Below are 19,483 nucleotides of genomic sequence, written 5' to 3' on the forward strand. Positions count from 1 at the left end.
TGCCGTGACCGCCCTTGACATTTTACTTGTTAACGGTAATAATTTGCGATAAAATAGTAATACCGTCTAATTCTTTCATTACAGAAAAAACTTCATTAATTAATGCATTTTAGGCAACACGAAGTCAGGCGCATGCGCACTAGCTTCGTTTGGCTTGTTGGCTTGACAATCATGGCGGGCAAGCTACACGGACTTTGCTCCGGAAATTTCCCCTCGGAGTAAACGGAGCCAAGCGCTTGGTTTAACGTTAATTTCCCTCGCTTCCCGGCGTGCGTTTAAGAGCGCACCGCTGTGTTTGGATGGAGACAGGTGTGGACAATATTGCAGACAGACGCACTTGTCACCACACTAAAAGTATCCCTTGTGTGGTGTTCGGGTCTTTGGGACCCGTTTTCATTTTGTATTAAAAGAAAAATGATACAATTAATTAATTTTTCAAACTGAGACTCACTGACTTTGGCTCATTTTCTGTGAAGAACATATATCAGAAGACATATTTAATGACCACACACATACACCCCCCTACACATTTCTATTACATACAAGATGTTCGGGTCCACTGGAAGTGTGGAATTTAATATATATATGGATAACATTTATCTATAGCCTTTTTATTAGACATTACAAATGACATGACGGTATTACGTTCACACCCCAACACTGTTTTACTTAACAATCAGGAATCATGATTTCAATATTGATCATCTTAATTATTACTTTGGCCATAATTGGCAGCCCTAGATCTCATACATGAACACTATTTTTATCTATATGGACAACACGTGCAGTTACGTCTTATGGCCATCAGGTGCCATCTTTCAACATTCTTTTTTATATATGTACAGTGTTGGCGTTAACGCACTTTTTGCGTCTTTTTTAAAGGACGCACATTTCCGGAAGTCCACGCGTCACCTGGACACAGATGTTTTTTTTTTTTACCGCCCGGTAATATATATATATATATATATATATATATATATATATATATATATATATATATATATATATATATATATATATATATATATATATATATATATATATATATATTACCGTAATATACTGTATATATATATATATATATATATATATATATATATATATATATATATATATATATATATATATATATATATATATATATATATATATATATATATATATGTATATATATATATATGTATATATATATATATATATATATATATATATATATATATATATATATATATATATATATATATATATATATATATATATATATATATATATATATATATATATATATATATATATATATATATATATATATATATTAGGGATGTCTGATAATGGCTTTTTGCCGATATCCGATATTCCGATATTGTCCAACTCTTTAATTACCGATACCGATATCAACCGATACCGATATCAACCGATATATACAGTCGTGGAATTAACACATTATTATGCCTAATTTGGACAACAAGGTACGGTGAAGATAAGATACTTTTTAAAAAATGTTACAAAATAAAATACGATAAATAAATTAAAAACATTTTCTTGAATAAAAAAGAAAGTAAAACAATATAAAAACAGTTACATAGAAACTAGTAATTAATGAAAATTTGTAAAATTAACTGTTAAAGGTTAGTATTATTAGTGGACCAACAGCACGCACAATCATGTGTGCTTACGGACTGTATCCCTTGCAGACTGTATTGATATATATTGATATATAATGTAGGAACCAGAATATTAATAACAGAAAGAAACATCCCTTTTGTGTGAATGAGTGTGAATGAGTGTAAATGGGGGAGGGAGGTTTTTTGGGTTGGTGCACTAATTGTAAGTGTATCTCTAATATATATATATATATATAGATGTCCGATAATGGCTTTTTTGCCAATATGCGATATTCCGATATTGTCCAACTCTTAACTACTGATTCCGATATCAACCGATACGGATATATACAGTCGTGGAATTAACACATTATTGTGCCTAATTTTGTTGTGATGCCCCGCTGGATGCATTAAACAATGTAACAAGGTTTTCCAAAATAAATCAACTCAAGTTATGGAAAAAAATGCCAACATGGCACTGCCATATTTATTATTGAAGTCACAAAGTGCATTATTTTTTTTAACATGCCTCAAAACAGCAGCTTGGAATTTGGGACATGCTCTCCCTGAGAGAGCATGAGGAGGTTGAGGTGGATATTCTAGCGTCCCGGAAGAGTTAGTGCTGCAAGGGGTTCTGGGTATTTGTTTTGTTGTGTTTATGTTGAGTTACGGTGCGGATGTTCTCCCGAAATGTATTTGTCATTCTTGTTTGGTGTGGGTTCTCAGTGTGGTGCATATTTGTAACAGTGTTAAAGTTGTTTATACGGCGACCCTCAGTGTGACCTGTATAGCTGTTGACCAAGTATGTCTTGCATTCACTTGTGTGTGTGAAAAGCCGTAGGTATTATGTGATTGGGCCGGCACGCAACGGCAGTGTCTTTAAGGTTTGTTGGCGCTCTGTACTTCTCCCTACGTCCGTGTACCACTCCGTACAGCGGCGTTTTAAAAAGTCCTACATTTTACTTTTTGAAACCGATACTGATAATTTCCGATATTACATTTTCAAAGCATTTATCTCTAATATATATATATATATATATATATATATATATATATATATATATATATATATATATATATATATATATATATATATATATATATATATATATATATATATATATATATATATATATATATGTATATTACATATATATTACATTTTCAAAGCATTTATCTCTAATATATATATATATATATATATATATATATATATATATATATATATATATATATATATTAGAGATAAATGCTTTGAAAATGTAATATCGGAAATACATATAATTTATGTATATATATCTCCTGCCTCGAAAGAAAAGAATGTTTGCCTTAGTGCCCTAAAATATGAGCCCTCTTTTAAGGCAACACTTGCCTTGACCTTAAAAAGTTAAAAGTTGGAGGCCTACTAGCCCATATCCATCAACTCATCGCAGCACATTTACACAACGCACTCTCTCGCCTGGCAACAGTCGCTGGCTAAGCGCTCTTACCTGTGACTTGGACTTCCGAAAGAGCGGCTGCTTGACCGCCTCACTCAGCGAGGGGTGGCCGAACGATCGAGCGTCATCGTCACCTTCGCCGTCGCTCATCTCGCTCTCATCCAGCTTGCGCATGTCGGAAAAGTGTCGGATCTGATCCAAAGCTGAGAAGCCACTCTGCTCTTCTTCATGTGTATAGCTGGAAAACATCAATCATTAGCGATGGTAAAGGAAAAGGGATACAGTTGTGTTTGGGTCCGATGCTATGATTTTTTTTTTACCTGCTTGGCGAGATTTTGCAGCTCACGCCGTTTGTCGTACTGAAGTCCATTTCGTCTTGGATGATGTCGCCGCTGAGGTTATCGGAGGGCATCTCTTCCTGAGGTTTGTTCAGGGCGTCGCCAGGCTCCTCCCCTTCGTCGTCAGCGCCCAGCTCCTCTGCGTCGTCGTCTACCAGGTCATGTGACCCACGGCTGGCCATCAAAGGCTTTTCTTCATCTAAAGTGACGCCATTGACCCTGCAGAGCAAGAATAATATGTACTTAACAGGGATGTTTGACCTTCCATGCAATCCCACTGAAAATGTTTTATAGCAAGAAACTAAAGTGAACAAGTCATTTTTATATTTAGAATTTAAATCTGATGAGTAATTACTCATTACTTACATTTGTGATATTTACATATTTTAACAAAATAAAAGTGGCGAGTGCACAATAACTAAACATAAAAAAAACTACGATGAGGTGGCGACTTGTCCAGGGTGTACACCGCCTTCCGCCCGAATGCAGCCGAGATAGGCTACAGCACCCCCCGCAACCCCGAAAGAGACAAGCGGTAAAAAATGGATGGGCAAAAAAATCGGAATAGACCTGCAGTGTGAACAAGGACTTAGTTACTCTGACAGCAATGTGTTTATACAAGTTTAGATTGGGATATGTCGTTTCGTAATGGGGAAGGACGTTAATGTCTCTTGTTTTCATGTTAGCATTTAAGCTAGTAAGTTCATTTTCATTTTCCTATAATTAAAAAAAGTAAAAAACCGAGAATAAAATCTATTTTGCGCCAGTTTATCCGAGTGTGGCTATCAATCACGTTATTACGTACTGTACATTTTTATTTGAAATTGTAGTACCGATTGTTGAGAGTTTTACCTCTATTTACAAAGAGGCGGAAATGTGATTGTCTTTCCTTGAGCGTGCATCCATGTTGAAAGAATCTTTCACGCGACGACAATCTTTAGCTGTTATCAGTTAAAAAAGACAAATATCGACTCCAGGTCCGATCCCATGATCGGGATCGGGACATCTTGAGTGTGTAATAAAGACCTGGCTGGAATGTGTTCATTCTGCTCAGTGGCCTTGTGGTTAGAGTGTCCGCCCTGAGGTCGGTAGGTCGGGAGTTCAAACCCCAGCCTAGTCATACCAAAGACTAGAGGTGTCCGATAATATCGGTCGGCCGATAAATGCTTTAAAATGTAATATCGGAAATGATCGGTATCGGTTTCAAAAAGTAAAATTTATGAATTTTTAAAACGCCGCTGTACGGAGTGGTACACGGACGTAGGGAGAAGTACAGAGCGCCAATAAACCTTAAAGGCACTGCCTTTGCGTGCCGGCCCAATCACATAATATCTACAGCTTTTCACACACACAAGTGAATGCAATGCATACTTGGTCAACAGCCATACAGGTCACACTGAGGGTGTCCGTATAAACAACTTTAACACTGTTACAAAAATGCGCCACGCTGTGAACCCACACCAAACAAGAATGACAAACACATTTCGGGAGAACATCCGCACCGTAACTCAACATAAACACAACAAAACAAATACCCAGAACCCCTTGCAGCACTAACTCTTCCGGGACGCTAGAATATCCACCTCAACCTCCTCATGCTCTCTCAGGGAGAGCATGTCCCAAATTCCAAGCTGCTGTTTTGAGGCATGTTAAAAAAAAAAAAAAGCATTTTGTGACTTCAATAATAAACATGGCAGTGCCATGTTGGCATTTTTTTTCCATAACTTGAGTTGATTTATTTTGGAAAACCTTGTTACATTGTTTAATGCATCCAGCGGGGCATCACAACAAAATTAGGCATAATAATGTGTTAATTCCACGACTGTATATATCGGTATCGGTTGATAACGGAATCGGTAATTAAGAGTTGGACAATATCCGAATATCGGCAAAAAAGCCATTATCAGACATCTCTACCAAAGACTATAAAAATAGGACCCATTACCTCCCTGCTGGGCACTCAGCATCAAGGGTTGGAATTGGGGGTTAAATCACCAAAAATGATTCCCGAGCGCGGCCACCGCTGCTGCTCACTGCTCCCCTCACCTCCCAGTGGGTGGAGCAAGGGGATGGGTCAAATGCAGAGGGTACTTTCACCACACCTAGTGTGTGTGTGACTATCAGTGGCCCTTTAACTTTTAACTTTCTTTCGGCGTTTTGCTTCCGAGTGGGAAAGCAGCGACTCGGAACCAGGACGGTGCTAGAGTTCTGTGGGGCCCCGCTGGGCACAGCAGCACCAGCTTGATCATTGCAGCACTTAACTGGAGTGCTCTGCCTCTCGTCTTGTTTATTTTCACGACTATCTCCTATTCATCTAATGGGCAAAATATTTAGCTGACAGCCCCCATTTGGACGCTGAATTATGAGAGCTCTGCTTATCCCCGTGCAGGGAAAGGAGGGCCAGCTATCCAAACTGCCCCGGCCTTAATTTTTCCTTCTGTCTCAGCCCCACAGGAAACCACCATTTGCTAAATCATCTGGAACCGCGCTTGAGAGCGATTCACTAATTACACTCGGGGATGTCTTTCGTCAGGTCCTGGAAGAGCTCGCACGTAGAACCGTAGGCGACAGATTAGGAAAGTGACACACGTGAGCTGCGATCCATTTGATGGCGCCGCATTCGAGCGCGTGCCGGGCAGATCGGCATTTGGGGATGGTGCTTACGCTGCGTTGGTTGAGCTCACGGGGCAAAGACGAGAGCGCTGTGATTAAGAAAACAGATTCGCTAATTGCGCTTTCAAACGTGGTAATTTGCTGGGGATAAAGTATCTATCAGGAGCAGTCAGAAGCGCACCGTTTTGAAAGGAAACACAGGCCGACCTTGTGACCCCACTCCCTATACCCTCTTCCTGTCGGCAGACATGTTGGTTCCAGATGTGCCGCGCTACCTAACCCCCCCCCCCCCACCCCTCCAAACCCTCCCTCCGGGCTTCTCTTTTTGTCCTCCCGAGGCTCTCTAGCGCCGGCTCCTGCTCTCGGAGGCCAATCACGCAGCAGTCTGGGAGATCTCTATCTCGCCGTACAATCGGGCCTGTGATCGCACCGGCGTGAGGCGCGTGAAAACAAACCTCTGGGAGCCGAGCAGATTGCGCGACGGCTATCTGAGCGGATCGCAGCGGCAAGAATGTATTTGCATAATGCGCCGCCAAACTCGCATGCACAGAGACATCACTTGATTTAACCAGATTCGGTGTGTTCATGAGATTTTCTTATAACCTCATAACGTTTTTTGATATCTTCATTTATGTATTTAATAGAAAAAAATGATACAGGCAATAAGAAACAGGCTCTTTTTTCTCTGAGATGTTCTTATAATATTATAACTAACAAAGCACATCAATGGTGGGCAAATATATACACATATATATATATACTAGGGCTGGGAATCTTTGGGTGTCCCACGATTTGATTCAGAATCGATTCTTGGGGTCACGATTCGATTCAAAATCGATTTTTTATTTATTTATTTTTTTTAAATGAAAACAATACACAACAATACCATAATAATGCAATACAATTTCAAAACCAAACCCAATTTTGGAGTTCTGAACTTGTGATTTCTTGCAGTGTTAAGTGGTAATATTTCACATTTGTCCCAATTAATAATAATAATAATAATACCTGGGATTTATATAGCGCTTTTCTAAGTACCCAAAGTCGCTTTACATGTTTTTCTGCACCCATCATTCATTCACACCTGGTGGTGGTAAGCTACTTTCATAGCCACAGCTGCCCTGGGGTAGACTGACGGAAGCGTGGCTGCATTTTGCGCCTACGGCCCCTCCGACCACCACCTATTATTCATCATTCATTTCACCGGTGTGAGCGGCACCGGGGGCAAAGGGTGAAGTGCCCTGCCCAAGGACACAACGGAAGCGATTTTTTAGATGGTAAGAGGCGGGGAGCGAACCTGCAACCCTCAGGTTTCTGGCACGGTTGCTCTACCCACTACGTCACGACTTTATACCCTGATAAACAGCCATATTCAGTGATGACATTATTGATATAGTGTAGAGAGGAGTTAACATGTGACAGGTAGAGAATTATGTCGTCACAATACATCGATAGCTTTTTATACTGAGAGCCAATTTTTATAACATGAATAATATTTTCACTTCTTATTTTTGCAGCTATGGGTTCAATAACCAAATTAAATAATAATCCAGATGCAGGACATCCCTGTTTTACTCCTCTTTTTAACGAAAAAGGTTCTGAAATATGATTATTGGTTTTGACTGATGCCATGGGCCTTGTATAAAGCATCTTATTCCATTGTATAAAATTATCTCCAAATCCAAATTTACGTAATGTGCAAAACATAAATGACCAGTTTATGCGGTGGAATGCCTTCTCCGCATCAACAGTACATACTGCTGTGGGATAAGGGAGACTTCTAGCATAGTAAATAACATTAAACAATTTCCTTGTATTGTCTGAAGATTGTCGACCTTCCATGAAGCCAGTTTGGTCAGTATGAATTAATTTTCCTATTACATTTGATAATCGTGTGGCTAAGATTTTTGCCAAGATTCAAAAGGATTCTCTATTCATTCAATACATAGGATTTCAGCAGCATCTACCCCAGTCTGCTGACATGCAAGCAGAGTAGTAGATTTTTGTAAAAAGCTTTTATAATTGTAAAGGACAATGTTTTATCAACTGATGGCAATAATGTAAATTTGTTTTAACTATTAAATGAACCAAAAATATGACTTATTTTATCTTTGTGAAAATATTGGACACAGTGTGTTGTCAAGTTTATGAGATGCGATGCAAGTGTAAGCCACTCTGACACTATTGTTCATTTTTTAATTTTTTTTTATAAATGTCTAATGATGATGTCAATGAGGGATTTTTAATCACTGCTATGTTGAAATTGTAACTAATATTGATACTGTTGTTGATAATATTCATTTTTGTTTCAGTACTTTTGGTTTGTTCTGTGTCGTGTTTGTGTCTCCTCTCAATTGCTCTGTTTATTGCAGTTCTGAGTGTTGCTGGGTCGGGTTTGGTTTTGGAATTGGATTGCATTGTTATGGTATTGCTGTGTATTGTTTTGTTGGATTGATTAATTAAAAAAAACAATTAAAAAAATAAAACATTTTTTTTTTACATAAAAGAATTAAATAAACAAAAAAATCGATTTTTTAAAATTGAGAATCGATTCTGAATCGCACAACGTGAGAATCGCGATTCAAATTCGAATCAATTTTCCCCCACACCCCTAATATATATAAATATACAGTCGTGGCCAAATTTTACATACACTTGTAAAGAACATAATGTCATGGCTGTCTTCAGTTTCCAATAATTTCTACAACTCTTATTTTTTTGTGATAGAGTGATTGGAGCACATACTTGTTGGTCACAAACAACATTCATGAAGTTTGGTTCTTTTACGAATTTATTATGGGTCTACTGAAAATGTGAGCAAATCTGCTGGGTCATAAGTATACATACAGCAATGTTAATATTTGGTTACATGTCCCTTGGCAAGTTTCACTGCAATTGGGCACTTTTGGTAGCCATCCACAAGTTTCTGGTTGAATTTTTGACCACTCCTCTTGACAAAATTGGTGCAGTTCAGCTGAATGGGTTGGTTTTCTGACATGGACTTGTTTCTTCAGCATTGTCCACATGGTTAAGTCAGGACTTTGGGAAGGCCATTCTAAAACCTTCATTCGAGCCTGATTTAGCCATTCCTTTACCACTTTTGATGTGTGTTTGGGGTCATTGTCCTGTTGGAACACCCAACTGCGCCCAAGATGATTTTAGGTTGTCCTGAAGAATTTGGACGTAATCCTCCTTTTTCATTGTCCCATTTACACTCTATAGAGCACCAGTTCCATTCCAAAACAGGCCCAGAACATAATACTACCACCACCATGCTTGACGGTAGGATTGGTATTCATGGGATTAAAGGCCTCACTTTTTCTCCTCCAAACATATTGTTGGATATTGTGGCCAAACAGCTCAATTTTTGTTTCATCTGACCACAGAACTTTCCTTCAGAAGGTCTTATCTTTGTCCATGGGATGTCAGATGTTTTTAAATGTTACAATGTTTATATTCTAGTACTTTCTGTCTCCGGTGTTGGTGAGCTAAATACATTTTCCCACCTCGGTGGACAATAAAGATTTATTCTATTCTATTCTATTCCTTTATTGGACGTTTTACAGACTGGCCGATATATATATATATATGTTTTGCTGATATGTGCTTCTAGTTGTACATATAGTAACTTTCACTCATCTCAGGCTCTGCTGTGCATACGATACGTACCCTTCTTCAGAGGGGTCTGGTGATGTTTGGCTCTGGCCTGTGTTGCTGATGAAATTTCTTATTTCGTTAAAGTAAGAGTCTTCTTTGTCGTCCAATATTGCGCTGCTTCCGTCTGGTTCAGACTGTGGCGATGACATTGCAGTGCCTGCACGAAGAAAGGAGAACATAACATTTTATTTTTCAACTTCATATTTTTTGTTACAGCTTTGGACAAACAGCATCAACAGAATTAGAGGGTCAGGTAACATTGTGCATTGCAAATTGTGAAAACTAAGGAAGGTCAAAGGAAGGTTTTTTGCTGCAGAAAATACATAAAAAATTTAAAAAAAATTTAGTAATATGTTATAAAACTTGACTGAATTAGGTGAATTAGGAAATATATGAAATGCATTTTAATTACGATAATCAAGTAAAATATAATACATTTTAAATTAAATTAAATTGAATTAGGTTAAATTAGGGGAATTGGGATACAAGCTATGAAAATTACATTAAATTAAATGACATTGATTTTAATGATTTTTTTTTAATTAGCTTAAATAAAAGTAAACAAAATTAATAAAATACAAATAAAATGTAATATATTTACGTTATAATAAATTCATTAAATTAAAAAAACCATACATATGATGTCCAAAAATTATCTAGTAGAGCTCTCAAACATAGTGGCAAATACCTAAAACATTAAATTAGGTAAAATGTAGTTAAATTGAAATACATTTAATATTTTAATTTAAATATATTTGAATTAAATTTGATTGAATTAAATAAAATTGAATACAATTTTATAAAACTTTTACTAAATTAGATTAATAAAGCAAAATAAATAAATGTAAATATAATTAAATAAAATCGAATTGAATTACGTCAAATAAAATTAATTCAATTAAAATCTTCATATAATTTTATATTATCTTGTAGTAACTGTCAATGATTTTCAAACATAATTGTTAAACAAGTACACAGAAATATGATGTCCCAAAATTATAGCTTTGTCAAGCCTAGAGGTTAATGGAAAATACATGATACATTACATTAAGTTAAGTAAAATTAAATGAAATTAAATACAATGTAATTAAGTAAAATTTAATTTAATTAAGTCGAGTGAAGTACAATCAAATACAAAGTTATACAATTAATTTAATTTCACTTAAATTAAATATACTTGAATGAAGTTCAATTCAATTGATTTGAATCAAAATCTTCCTACAACTCTAAGATATTTTTTATCTTAGCTTGTAAAATTGGTCAATTTTCAAATAAAATGGTTAGAAGTACACAAAAATATTATGTCTCAAACTTACAGCGCTGTCAATAGTGGCTAGTGGAATTTTAGAATTGTCTGCATATACATGCACTGTACAAACATACATATACACATACTGTACATATAAATTCACCGTACAAACATACATATACACATACTGTACATATACAAGTACATATACATACATACACTCATGCATATAATCACGTTTCATCAAACATATATTAACTTTGTTGCCCTAGGGGAAACTGGGTAACACATGGCACACTGACAAAGCTTAACCTATTGTTACTATAACAATCTACAAGGTTATTATAGTTGGCTTCTCTTTCTTCCCCTCCATTTATCTGCTTTCTTTTGTATTTCAAGGTATCATTACATATATGTATTGTTGCATTTGAAACAATTGTATTGTTGATAATAGAGGTTATTATTGGTATTATTCATTATCAATAGTGCTATTTATGTTGGTATTTGTATTGCTCCAGTTGTAGTGTAATAATGCTCATTGGCATTTCTGTATTATTAATATTTATTTCACTAACTACTTCTTTGCTATCACTTTACCTTCATATTTGTACATATCCAATTTGTTGATGTTGTTCTGTTGTTGTTATTGTTATGTTTGCTGCTGTTGTTGTTGTCTCTCTGTCTTATCCCCCTCTTGTCCCCGCAATTTCCCCCTCTGTCTTCTTTTTTTTTTTAACTTTCTATCCCCTCCTGCTCCGGCCCGGCTGCACCAAATAATAATATAAATCCATTTAATAAAGTCAAATACAAATAAGGCAACAAGAGAAGTATCCTACACTTCTCTTTTGTAAAGTACATGTGTACAGCTGATAGGGGCATCTACATCAACAATATGATTTGCCTGAGTAGCTGGACAGGAAAAAGAAAAAAAAGAAAAAATAATTGTCTGCATCAACGTTTTGCCGCTCAATGTTTGACTGTTTGTCTTATTTGAGGGAGTACTTCAATATCACTCGCTGACCAACGTGTCATTCTGCTGATTCAGCATCTGTCACATCCACGAGCTGTGTTGCTGATGAAAGCAACTCTTTCAAAAACATTATTTTGTGCTCTTGTTAAGCGAGATGGCAGATTTACGAGAACACCATTTGATTGTTCAGCTTTTGAGATCATTTTGCAGCACGGATGAATTACGTTCAGCAGGCCTGGCCCTAACCAATCTGGCGCCCTAGGCAAGATTTTAGGTGGCGCCCCCCCACATCGGCAGTGAAGTGTATATACTCACAAGAAACCGAATAGCTTTGTCTTTGACCTTTTTTTTTACTTAAAGAAAGCAAATTAACATATTATATGAGAACGTTATGTTATGATTATCTTTAACCGAATCACAGCAGTGCTCAAATTAAAAAACAGCATTCCCTCTCATGTGATATTGCTTAATTAACATTAATGATGTGCACTTTAACAACTAGGCTTACAACTATACCTAATATATAAAGGGGTGGAAAAGTGACTATTACCTGCAGAGCAAACATTAGCTAACCAGAAGGCAATAACAATGTCAACAAAAAACACCTGCTTAAAAGATCTAATACAAATGTCCCTGAGGAATGTAAGGTGGGAGTACTGTAATTACCTAACGTTACATTATTATTTTCCATAACAATTTAGCCCCCTCCACAATATTAACCCGACGTTAAAACAGAACTAGCTATTTATTGATTAGCAATTGCCGAATCATGTAACATTAGCTAAATGCTAAAAAGTCAGGTTACTATCACAGACAAATAATTTCATGTAGGCTAGCGTTACCTACCTGCTACCTCTGTCTTTTTCTCGTTTCTCCTCTTCTTTTCTCTTTTTTCTTCCCTGGGCACCTGACAGTTTTGGCCGTTTTGACATGTTGTGTTGATTTTTTGATGCAGTGACGTCCATAAAGAGTCATGATACGGGAAGGGAGGGGGCGCACCGTGCGGGGGGGGGGGGGCAATGCTCTGACAAATAATATTTCTATTAAATAGGCTTTACTTTGCATTTTAATTAACGTGGGATTATTTTTTGTATTTAGAAATAATAGTACCAACTTTTTTTTTCTTTTTTTTTTTTCTCCAACATTTGTGGCACTGGCGTGGCGCCCCCTGATGGACGGCGCCCTTAGCATTTGCCTATACGGCCTATGCCACGGGCCGGCCCTGACGTTCAGGCATTCGATGAGTCACACAGAAAGTGGGACCGCGGTTGCTGCTCACCTGACAGGTTACCGTTCTCATGCTTCTTGAGGTGGCGATCCAGGTTGGTTTGCTGACCGAAGCAACGGTCGCATAAGTGGCACTTGAACGGCTTCTCCTTGTTGTGGATGTTGCGAATGTGCCGCTGCAGGTTGGAGGAGATGCTGAAGGAGCGGTCGCAGTATTTACACCTGCAGGAATAAACGCATATTTTAAGGAGAGAACAAATAGGAACTGAAAACTAGAGATGTCCGATAATATCGGACTGCCGATATCATCGGCCGATAAATGCTTTAAAATGTAATATCGGAAATTATCGGTATCGGTTTCAAAAATTAAAATGTATGACTTTTTAAAACGGCGCTGTACGGAGTGGTACACGGACGTAGGGAGAAGTACAGAGCAGTTGCGTCTCACAGTCATACTTGCCAACTAGGGCTGCAACAACTAATCAATTAAATCGATTAAAATCAATTATAAAAGTAGTTGCTGATTAATTTAGTCATCGATTTGTTGGATCTATGCTATGCGCATGCGCAGAGGCATTTTTTTATTTTTTATTATTATTATTATTTTTTAATAAACCTTTATTTATAAACTGCAACATGTACAAACAGCTGAGAAACAATAATCAAAATAAGTATGTGCCAGTATGCTGTTTTTTCCCCCAATAGAATACTGGAAAGGATAGAAATGTAGTTTGTCTCTTTTATCCGATTAATAATCGATTAATCGAAGTAATAATCGACAGATTAATCGATTATCAAATTAATCGTTAGTTGCAGCCCTATTGCCAACCCTCCCGATTTTCCCGGGAGACTCCCGAATTTCAGTGGCCCTCCCGAAAATCTCCCGGGGCAACAGCCATACAGGTCACAATGAGGGTGCCCGTATAAACAACTTTAACACTGTTACAAATATGCGCCACACTGTGAACCCACACCAAACAAGAATGACAAACACATTACGGGAGGACATCCGCACCGTAACACAACATAAACACAACTGAATGATTTAAATTATATTCACTACTATTGTAATTGTTCTATGGTATTGTGAATAAAACTTGAAACTTGAAAAAAAACAAACACAACAGAACAAATACCCAGAACCCCTTGCAGCACTAACTCTTCCGGGACGCTACAATATAGCCCCCCCCCCGCCCCCCCCCCCCCGCCCCCCCCCGCTCCCCACTAACCCCCTACCCCCCAACCTCCACATGCTCTCTCAGGGAGAGCATGTCCGAAATTCCAAGCTGCTGTTTTGAGGCATGTTAAAAAAAAATAATGCACTTTGTGACTTCAATAATAAATATGGCAGTGCCATGTTGGCATTTTTTTCCATAACTTGAGTTGATTTATTTTGGAAAATCTTGTTAAAGACTAAATCTAGTTTTACATGCATAAAACAATTTGAAATATATGACATATTTAATGGATGAATGACCATTTCAAGTTCAGTTGTTTTGACCATTTTTAGAGATAAATGCTTTAAAATGTAATATCGGAAATTATCGGTTTCAAAAAGTAACTTTTATGACTTTTTAAAACGCCGCTGTACGGAGTGGTACACGGACGTAGGGAGGAGTACAGAGCGCCAATAAACCTTAAAGGCACTGCCTTTGCGTGCCGGCCCAATCACATAATATCTACGGCTTTTCACACACACAAGTGAATGCAAGCATACTTGGTCAACAGCCATACAGGTCACACTGAGGGTGGACGTATGAACAATTTTGACACTGTTACAAATATGCGCCACACTGTGAACCCACACCAAACAAGAATGACAAACACATTTCGGGAGGACATCCGCACCGTAACACAACATAAACACAACAGAATGATTTAAATTATATTCACTACTATTGTAATTGTTCTATGGTATTGTGAATAAAACTTGAAACTTGAAAAAAAAAAACACAACAGAACAAATACCCAGAACCCCTTGCAGCACTAACTCTTCCGGGACGCTACAATATACACCCCCCCCCCCCCCGCTACCCACTAACCCCCTACCCCCCAACCTCCTCATGCTCTCTCAAGGAGAGCATGTCCCAAATTCCAAGCTGCTGTTTTGAGGCATGTTAAAAAAAAATAATGCACTTTGTGACTTCAATAATAAATATGGCAGTGCCATGTTGGCATTTTTTTCCATAACTTGAGTTGATTTATTTTGGAAAACCTTGTTAAAGACTAAATCTAGTTTTACATGCATAAAACAATTTGAAATATATGACATATTTAATGGATGAATGACCATTTCAAGTTCAGTTGTTTTGACCATTTTTAGAGATAAATGCTTTAAAATGTAATATCGGAAATTATCGGTTTCAAAAAGTAACATTTATGAGTTTTTAAAACGCCGCTGTACGGAGTGGTACACGGACATAGGGAGGAGTACAGAGCGCCAATAAACCTTAAAGGCACTGCCTTTGCGTGCCGGCCCAATCACATAATATCTACGGCTTTTCACACACACAAGTGAATGCAATCATACTTGGTCAACAGCCATACAGGTCACACTGAGGGTGGCCATATAAACAATTTTGACACGGTTACAAATATGCGCCACACTGTGAACCCACACCAAACAAGAATGACAAACACATTACGGGAGAACATCCGCACCGTAACACAACATAAACACAACAGAACAAATACACTGCAAAAAGTCAGTGTTCAAAAACAAGAAAAAAAATAAAATAAATAATAATAATAATTTTATTTGAACTAAGCAAAATTATCTGCCAATAGAACAAGAAAATTTGGCTTGTCAAGACTTTCCAAAACAAGTAAAATTAGCTAACCTCAATGAACCCAAAAATACCTTAAAATAAGTATATTCTCACTAATAACAACTGTACTACTATATGAGTACGTATTTTCTATTGTTTCATTGAAAATAAAACAGCCAAGTCTATTTGGCTGTCATCTGTTTTAATATGAGACACAATTGTGTCAAAGTCATGATTTTTTTTTCATGCTTGAAATAAGAAATTATTACTTTAAAAAAGTAGTTTTATACTTCTGAGTGTTGATGACACAGCTTTGCAACAGTTGATGTTCTAGTTTCAAGCATGTTTTACTCAATATAGGTCATCAAATCTCAGCTAGAAGCTGTAATATCTTACTGAGATCATTTAGGACCAAAACCCTTAAAACAAGTAAAAGACTCTAACATAAAATCTGCTTAGTGAGAAGAATTATCTTATCAGACAGAAAATAAGCAAATATCACCCTTTTTTGAGATATTTAATCTTACTTAGATTTCAGTTTTTGCAGTGTACCCAGAACCCCTTGCAGCACTAACTCTTCCGGGACGCTACAATATACACCCCTGCTACCCCCCCCCCCACCTCAACCACCCCCCCACAACCCCGCCCACCTCAACCTCCTCATGCTCTCTCAGGGAGAGCATGTCCCAAATTCCAAGCTGCTGTTTTGAGGCATGTTAAAAAAAAAAAAAAGCACTTTGTGACTTCAATAATAAATATGGCAGTGCCATTTTGGCATTTTTTTCCATAACTTGAGTTGATTTATTTTGGAAAACCTTGTTACATTGTTTAATGCATCCAGCGGGGCATCACAACAAAACTAGGCATAATAATGTGTTAATTCCACGACTGTATATATCGGTATCGGTTGATATCGGAATCGGTAATTAAGAGTTGGACAATATCGGAATAAATCGGCAAAAAAGCCATTATCGGACATCTCTACTTTACTGCTTTGGTTCTGTGGGAATCCTAATTGGATGTCAGTCGTGGAACACACGCAGTCCTACAGATCCAGACATGATGGAGGAGCATGTTTAAGGTGAAACCGCACCGCCTCTTATCTCCAGCCAGCGCATTAAAATTGCATTCTTCTCTCCCAGAATAAGCACGCAACAGATTGTGTTGTATCCTAGGTGAAATTAGTCGCTCTTGCCAAGTTTCTTCACGCAAAATTATACGAGAAGATTACATCTTTTCTTCTGCTGGAATCAGCTCGCCGGATTGGCTGTCCCTCGGGACCCCCCCCCTGGTTATCACCACAACACATTACAATAAACAGCGGTGATCTTTAATGGCATGCCAGTTTGTGGAGTGGAGGCTATCAGGCTGGGGCAGGAGAGGCCCGTGTCAGTCTTTCTGCCTCCCCTGTGGTCAACATTCCTCCATCTTGGTAACTACAAAAGCTCCGTTCTGGCCAGGGATTACTCATTGTATTAATGGTGTTTTGTTTTTTTCAATACATACAGTACAGCTGCCATCAGAGCTTTGTGTGGTCCTAAACAAGTTTATTAGTGGTCCCATTTGGGTCTTTAATGTGCTCAAAAAGCACTTATACACACACTGAAACCGTTTGACTAAGTTATTTTTTTTACACAAAAATAAAAAATCCCACACTGTTAGAAAACCCACTATATTGCATGTTTTGTGTTTTAGTCTTTAGTGTTTTTATCTGTTTTGTTTTAAATATTGGTTTGTACTGTAGCACTTTAAGATTTATTTACATGACAAATACATTCTATTATGCATCCATCCATTCATTTTCTACCGCTTGTCCGTTTTGGGTCGTTATTTATTATTTGTGGCGTGCATTGTGACGTCCTACTCTATTCAGCTGTCCTTAAACGCAACGTAAAAGCACCCTTATCTCGTTGTTCTCTGAGTATAGAACGATCACTCTGTTCTGGAGATGTCCGATAATGGCTTTTTTGCCAATATCCGATATTCCGATATTGTCCAACTCTTAATTACCGATTCCGATATCAACCGATACCGATATATATAGTCATGGAATTAACACATTATTATGCCTAATTTTGTTGTCATGCCCCGCTGGATGCATTAAACAATGTAACAAGGTTTTCCAAAATAAATCAACTCAAGTTATGGAAAAAAATGCCAACTTGGCACTGCCATATTTATTATTGAAGTCACAAAGTGCATAATTTTTTTTAACATACCTCAAAACAGCAGCTTGGAATTTGGTACATGCTCTCCCTGAGAGAGCATGAGGAGGTTGAGGTGGGTGGGGTTTGGGAGGGGGGGGGGGGTTATATTGTAGCATCCCGGAAAAGTTAGTGCTGCAAGGGGTTCTGGGTATTTGTTCTGTTGTGTTTATGTTGTGTTACGGTGCGGATGTTCTCCCGTAATGTGTTTGTCATTCTTGTTTGGTGTGGGTTCACAGTGTGGCGCATATTTGTAACAGTGTTAAAGTTGTTTATACGGACACCCTCAGTGTGACCTGTATGGCTGTTGACCAAGTATGAAATGCATTCACTTGTGTGTGTGAAAAGCCGTAGATATTATGTGATTGGACCAGCATGCAAAGGTAGTGCCTTTAAGGTTTATTGGCGCTCTGTACTTCTCCCTACGTCCGTGTACCACTCCGTACAGCGGCGTATTAAAAAGTCATAAATGTTACTTTTTGAAACCGATACCGATAATTTCCGATATTACATTTTAAAGCATTTAATCGGCCGATAATATCGGCAGTCCGATATTATCGAACATCTCTACTCTGTTCTAAGGGAACACAGCTTGTAGGTTCAATGCGCACAATAAAATATCTTAATTGTTCAGACAGCAATGTGTTTAAAAAGTTTAGATAGGGGTATGTAATTTCCTAATGGGGAAATGTGTTAATGTCTCTTGTTTTCCTGCTAGCATGTAAGCTAGCGAGCTGGTACCAGTCAGACCGTGAGTTTATCCAAGTGCAGTTATCAAAGATAATTTTAATTTATAACAGTAATACTAACCTTGCTCAAAAAGGTACATTGTGTCTTCTTATTTATATACTTTTCAAATGTTCTTGTAATCAGACAATATTTTCGGTATATTAAATGGCATTCAAAAATTCCATCTAATATACCGAAAATATTGTCTGATTACAAGAACATTTGAAAAGTATAGTAATACGAAGGGAGTTTTACCGCTGTTAACATGAATACCGCTTATCGTTACATCCCTACTTATTTAGTATTAATATTATACTCCTGAAAGGCCCCCAGCACACCCTAAACCTAATGTCACCGCCTGACACACTCATGCACTAAAAAAAACAAATTATTGAATTAATTTGGTAGAAACTAGCTTTTTCCCTAAAGCTTAAGCTTATGCGCGTGCATGTGTTACGTACGTACGTAATTACGTTATACATAGGAGAAGCCATGAGAGGGTGCAATATACTGTGTAAAAAACATTGGAAAGTTGGCGCCCTCTAGTGAACTGTGTAAACGTCGCAAACAGACCATTAAATAAAAGAACAGAAATCTTCAAACCTTTAGGGCAGGGGTGTCAAACTCATTTTAGATTGGGGGCCACATGGGACAAAAATCTACTCCACAGTAGACCGGACTGATA

General features: G+C 37.5%; 1 protein-coding gene across 11 annotated transcripts in view; it reads right to left on the reverse strand.

Moving 5' to 3' along the window:
- The window catches only part of mecom (MDS1 and EVI1 complex locus), a 388,765-nt gene that overhangs the window by 1,804 nt on the left and 367,478 nt on the right, over positions 1-19,483 (reverse strand). For all 11 annotated transcript variants that reach the window (XM_062068346.1, XM_062068340.1, XM_062068345.1 and 8 more), the window contains 4 exons: positions 13,150-13,319; positions 9,664-9,808; positions 3,364-3,600; positions 3,095-3,281 (listed from right to left, as the gene is read on the reverse strand). In XM_062068346.1, the coding sequence (XP_061924330.1) occupies positions 3,095-3,281; positions 3,364-3,600; positions 9,664-9,808; positions 13,150-13,319 (739 nt within the window). The remainder of the gene's footprint in view (positions 1-3,094; positions 3,282-3,363; positions 3,601-9,663; positions 9,809-13,149; positions 13,320-19,483) is intronic.

The sequence above is a fragment of the Entelurus aequoreus genome, linkage group LG13 (assembly GCF_033978785.1).
Source record: "Entelurus aequoreus isolate RoL-2023_Sb linkage group LG13, RoL_Eaeq_v1.1, whole genome shotgun sequence".
NCBI lineage: Eukaryota > Metazoa > Chordata > Actinopteri > Syngnathiformes > Syngnathidae > Entelurus > Entelurus aequoreus.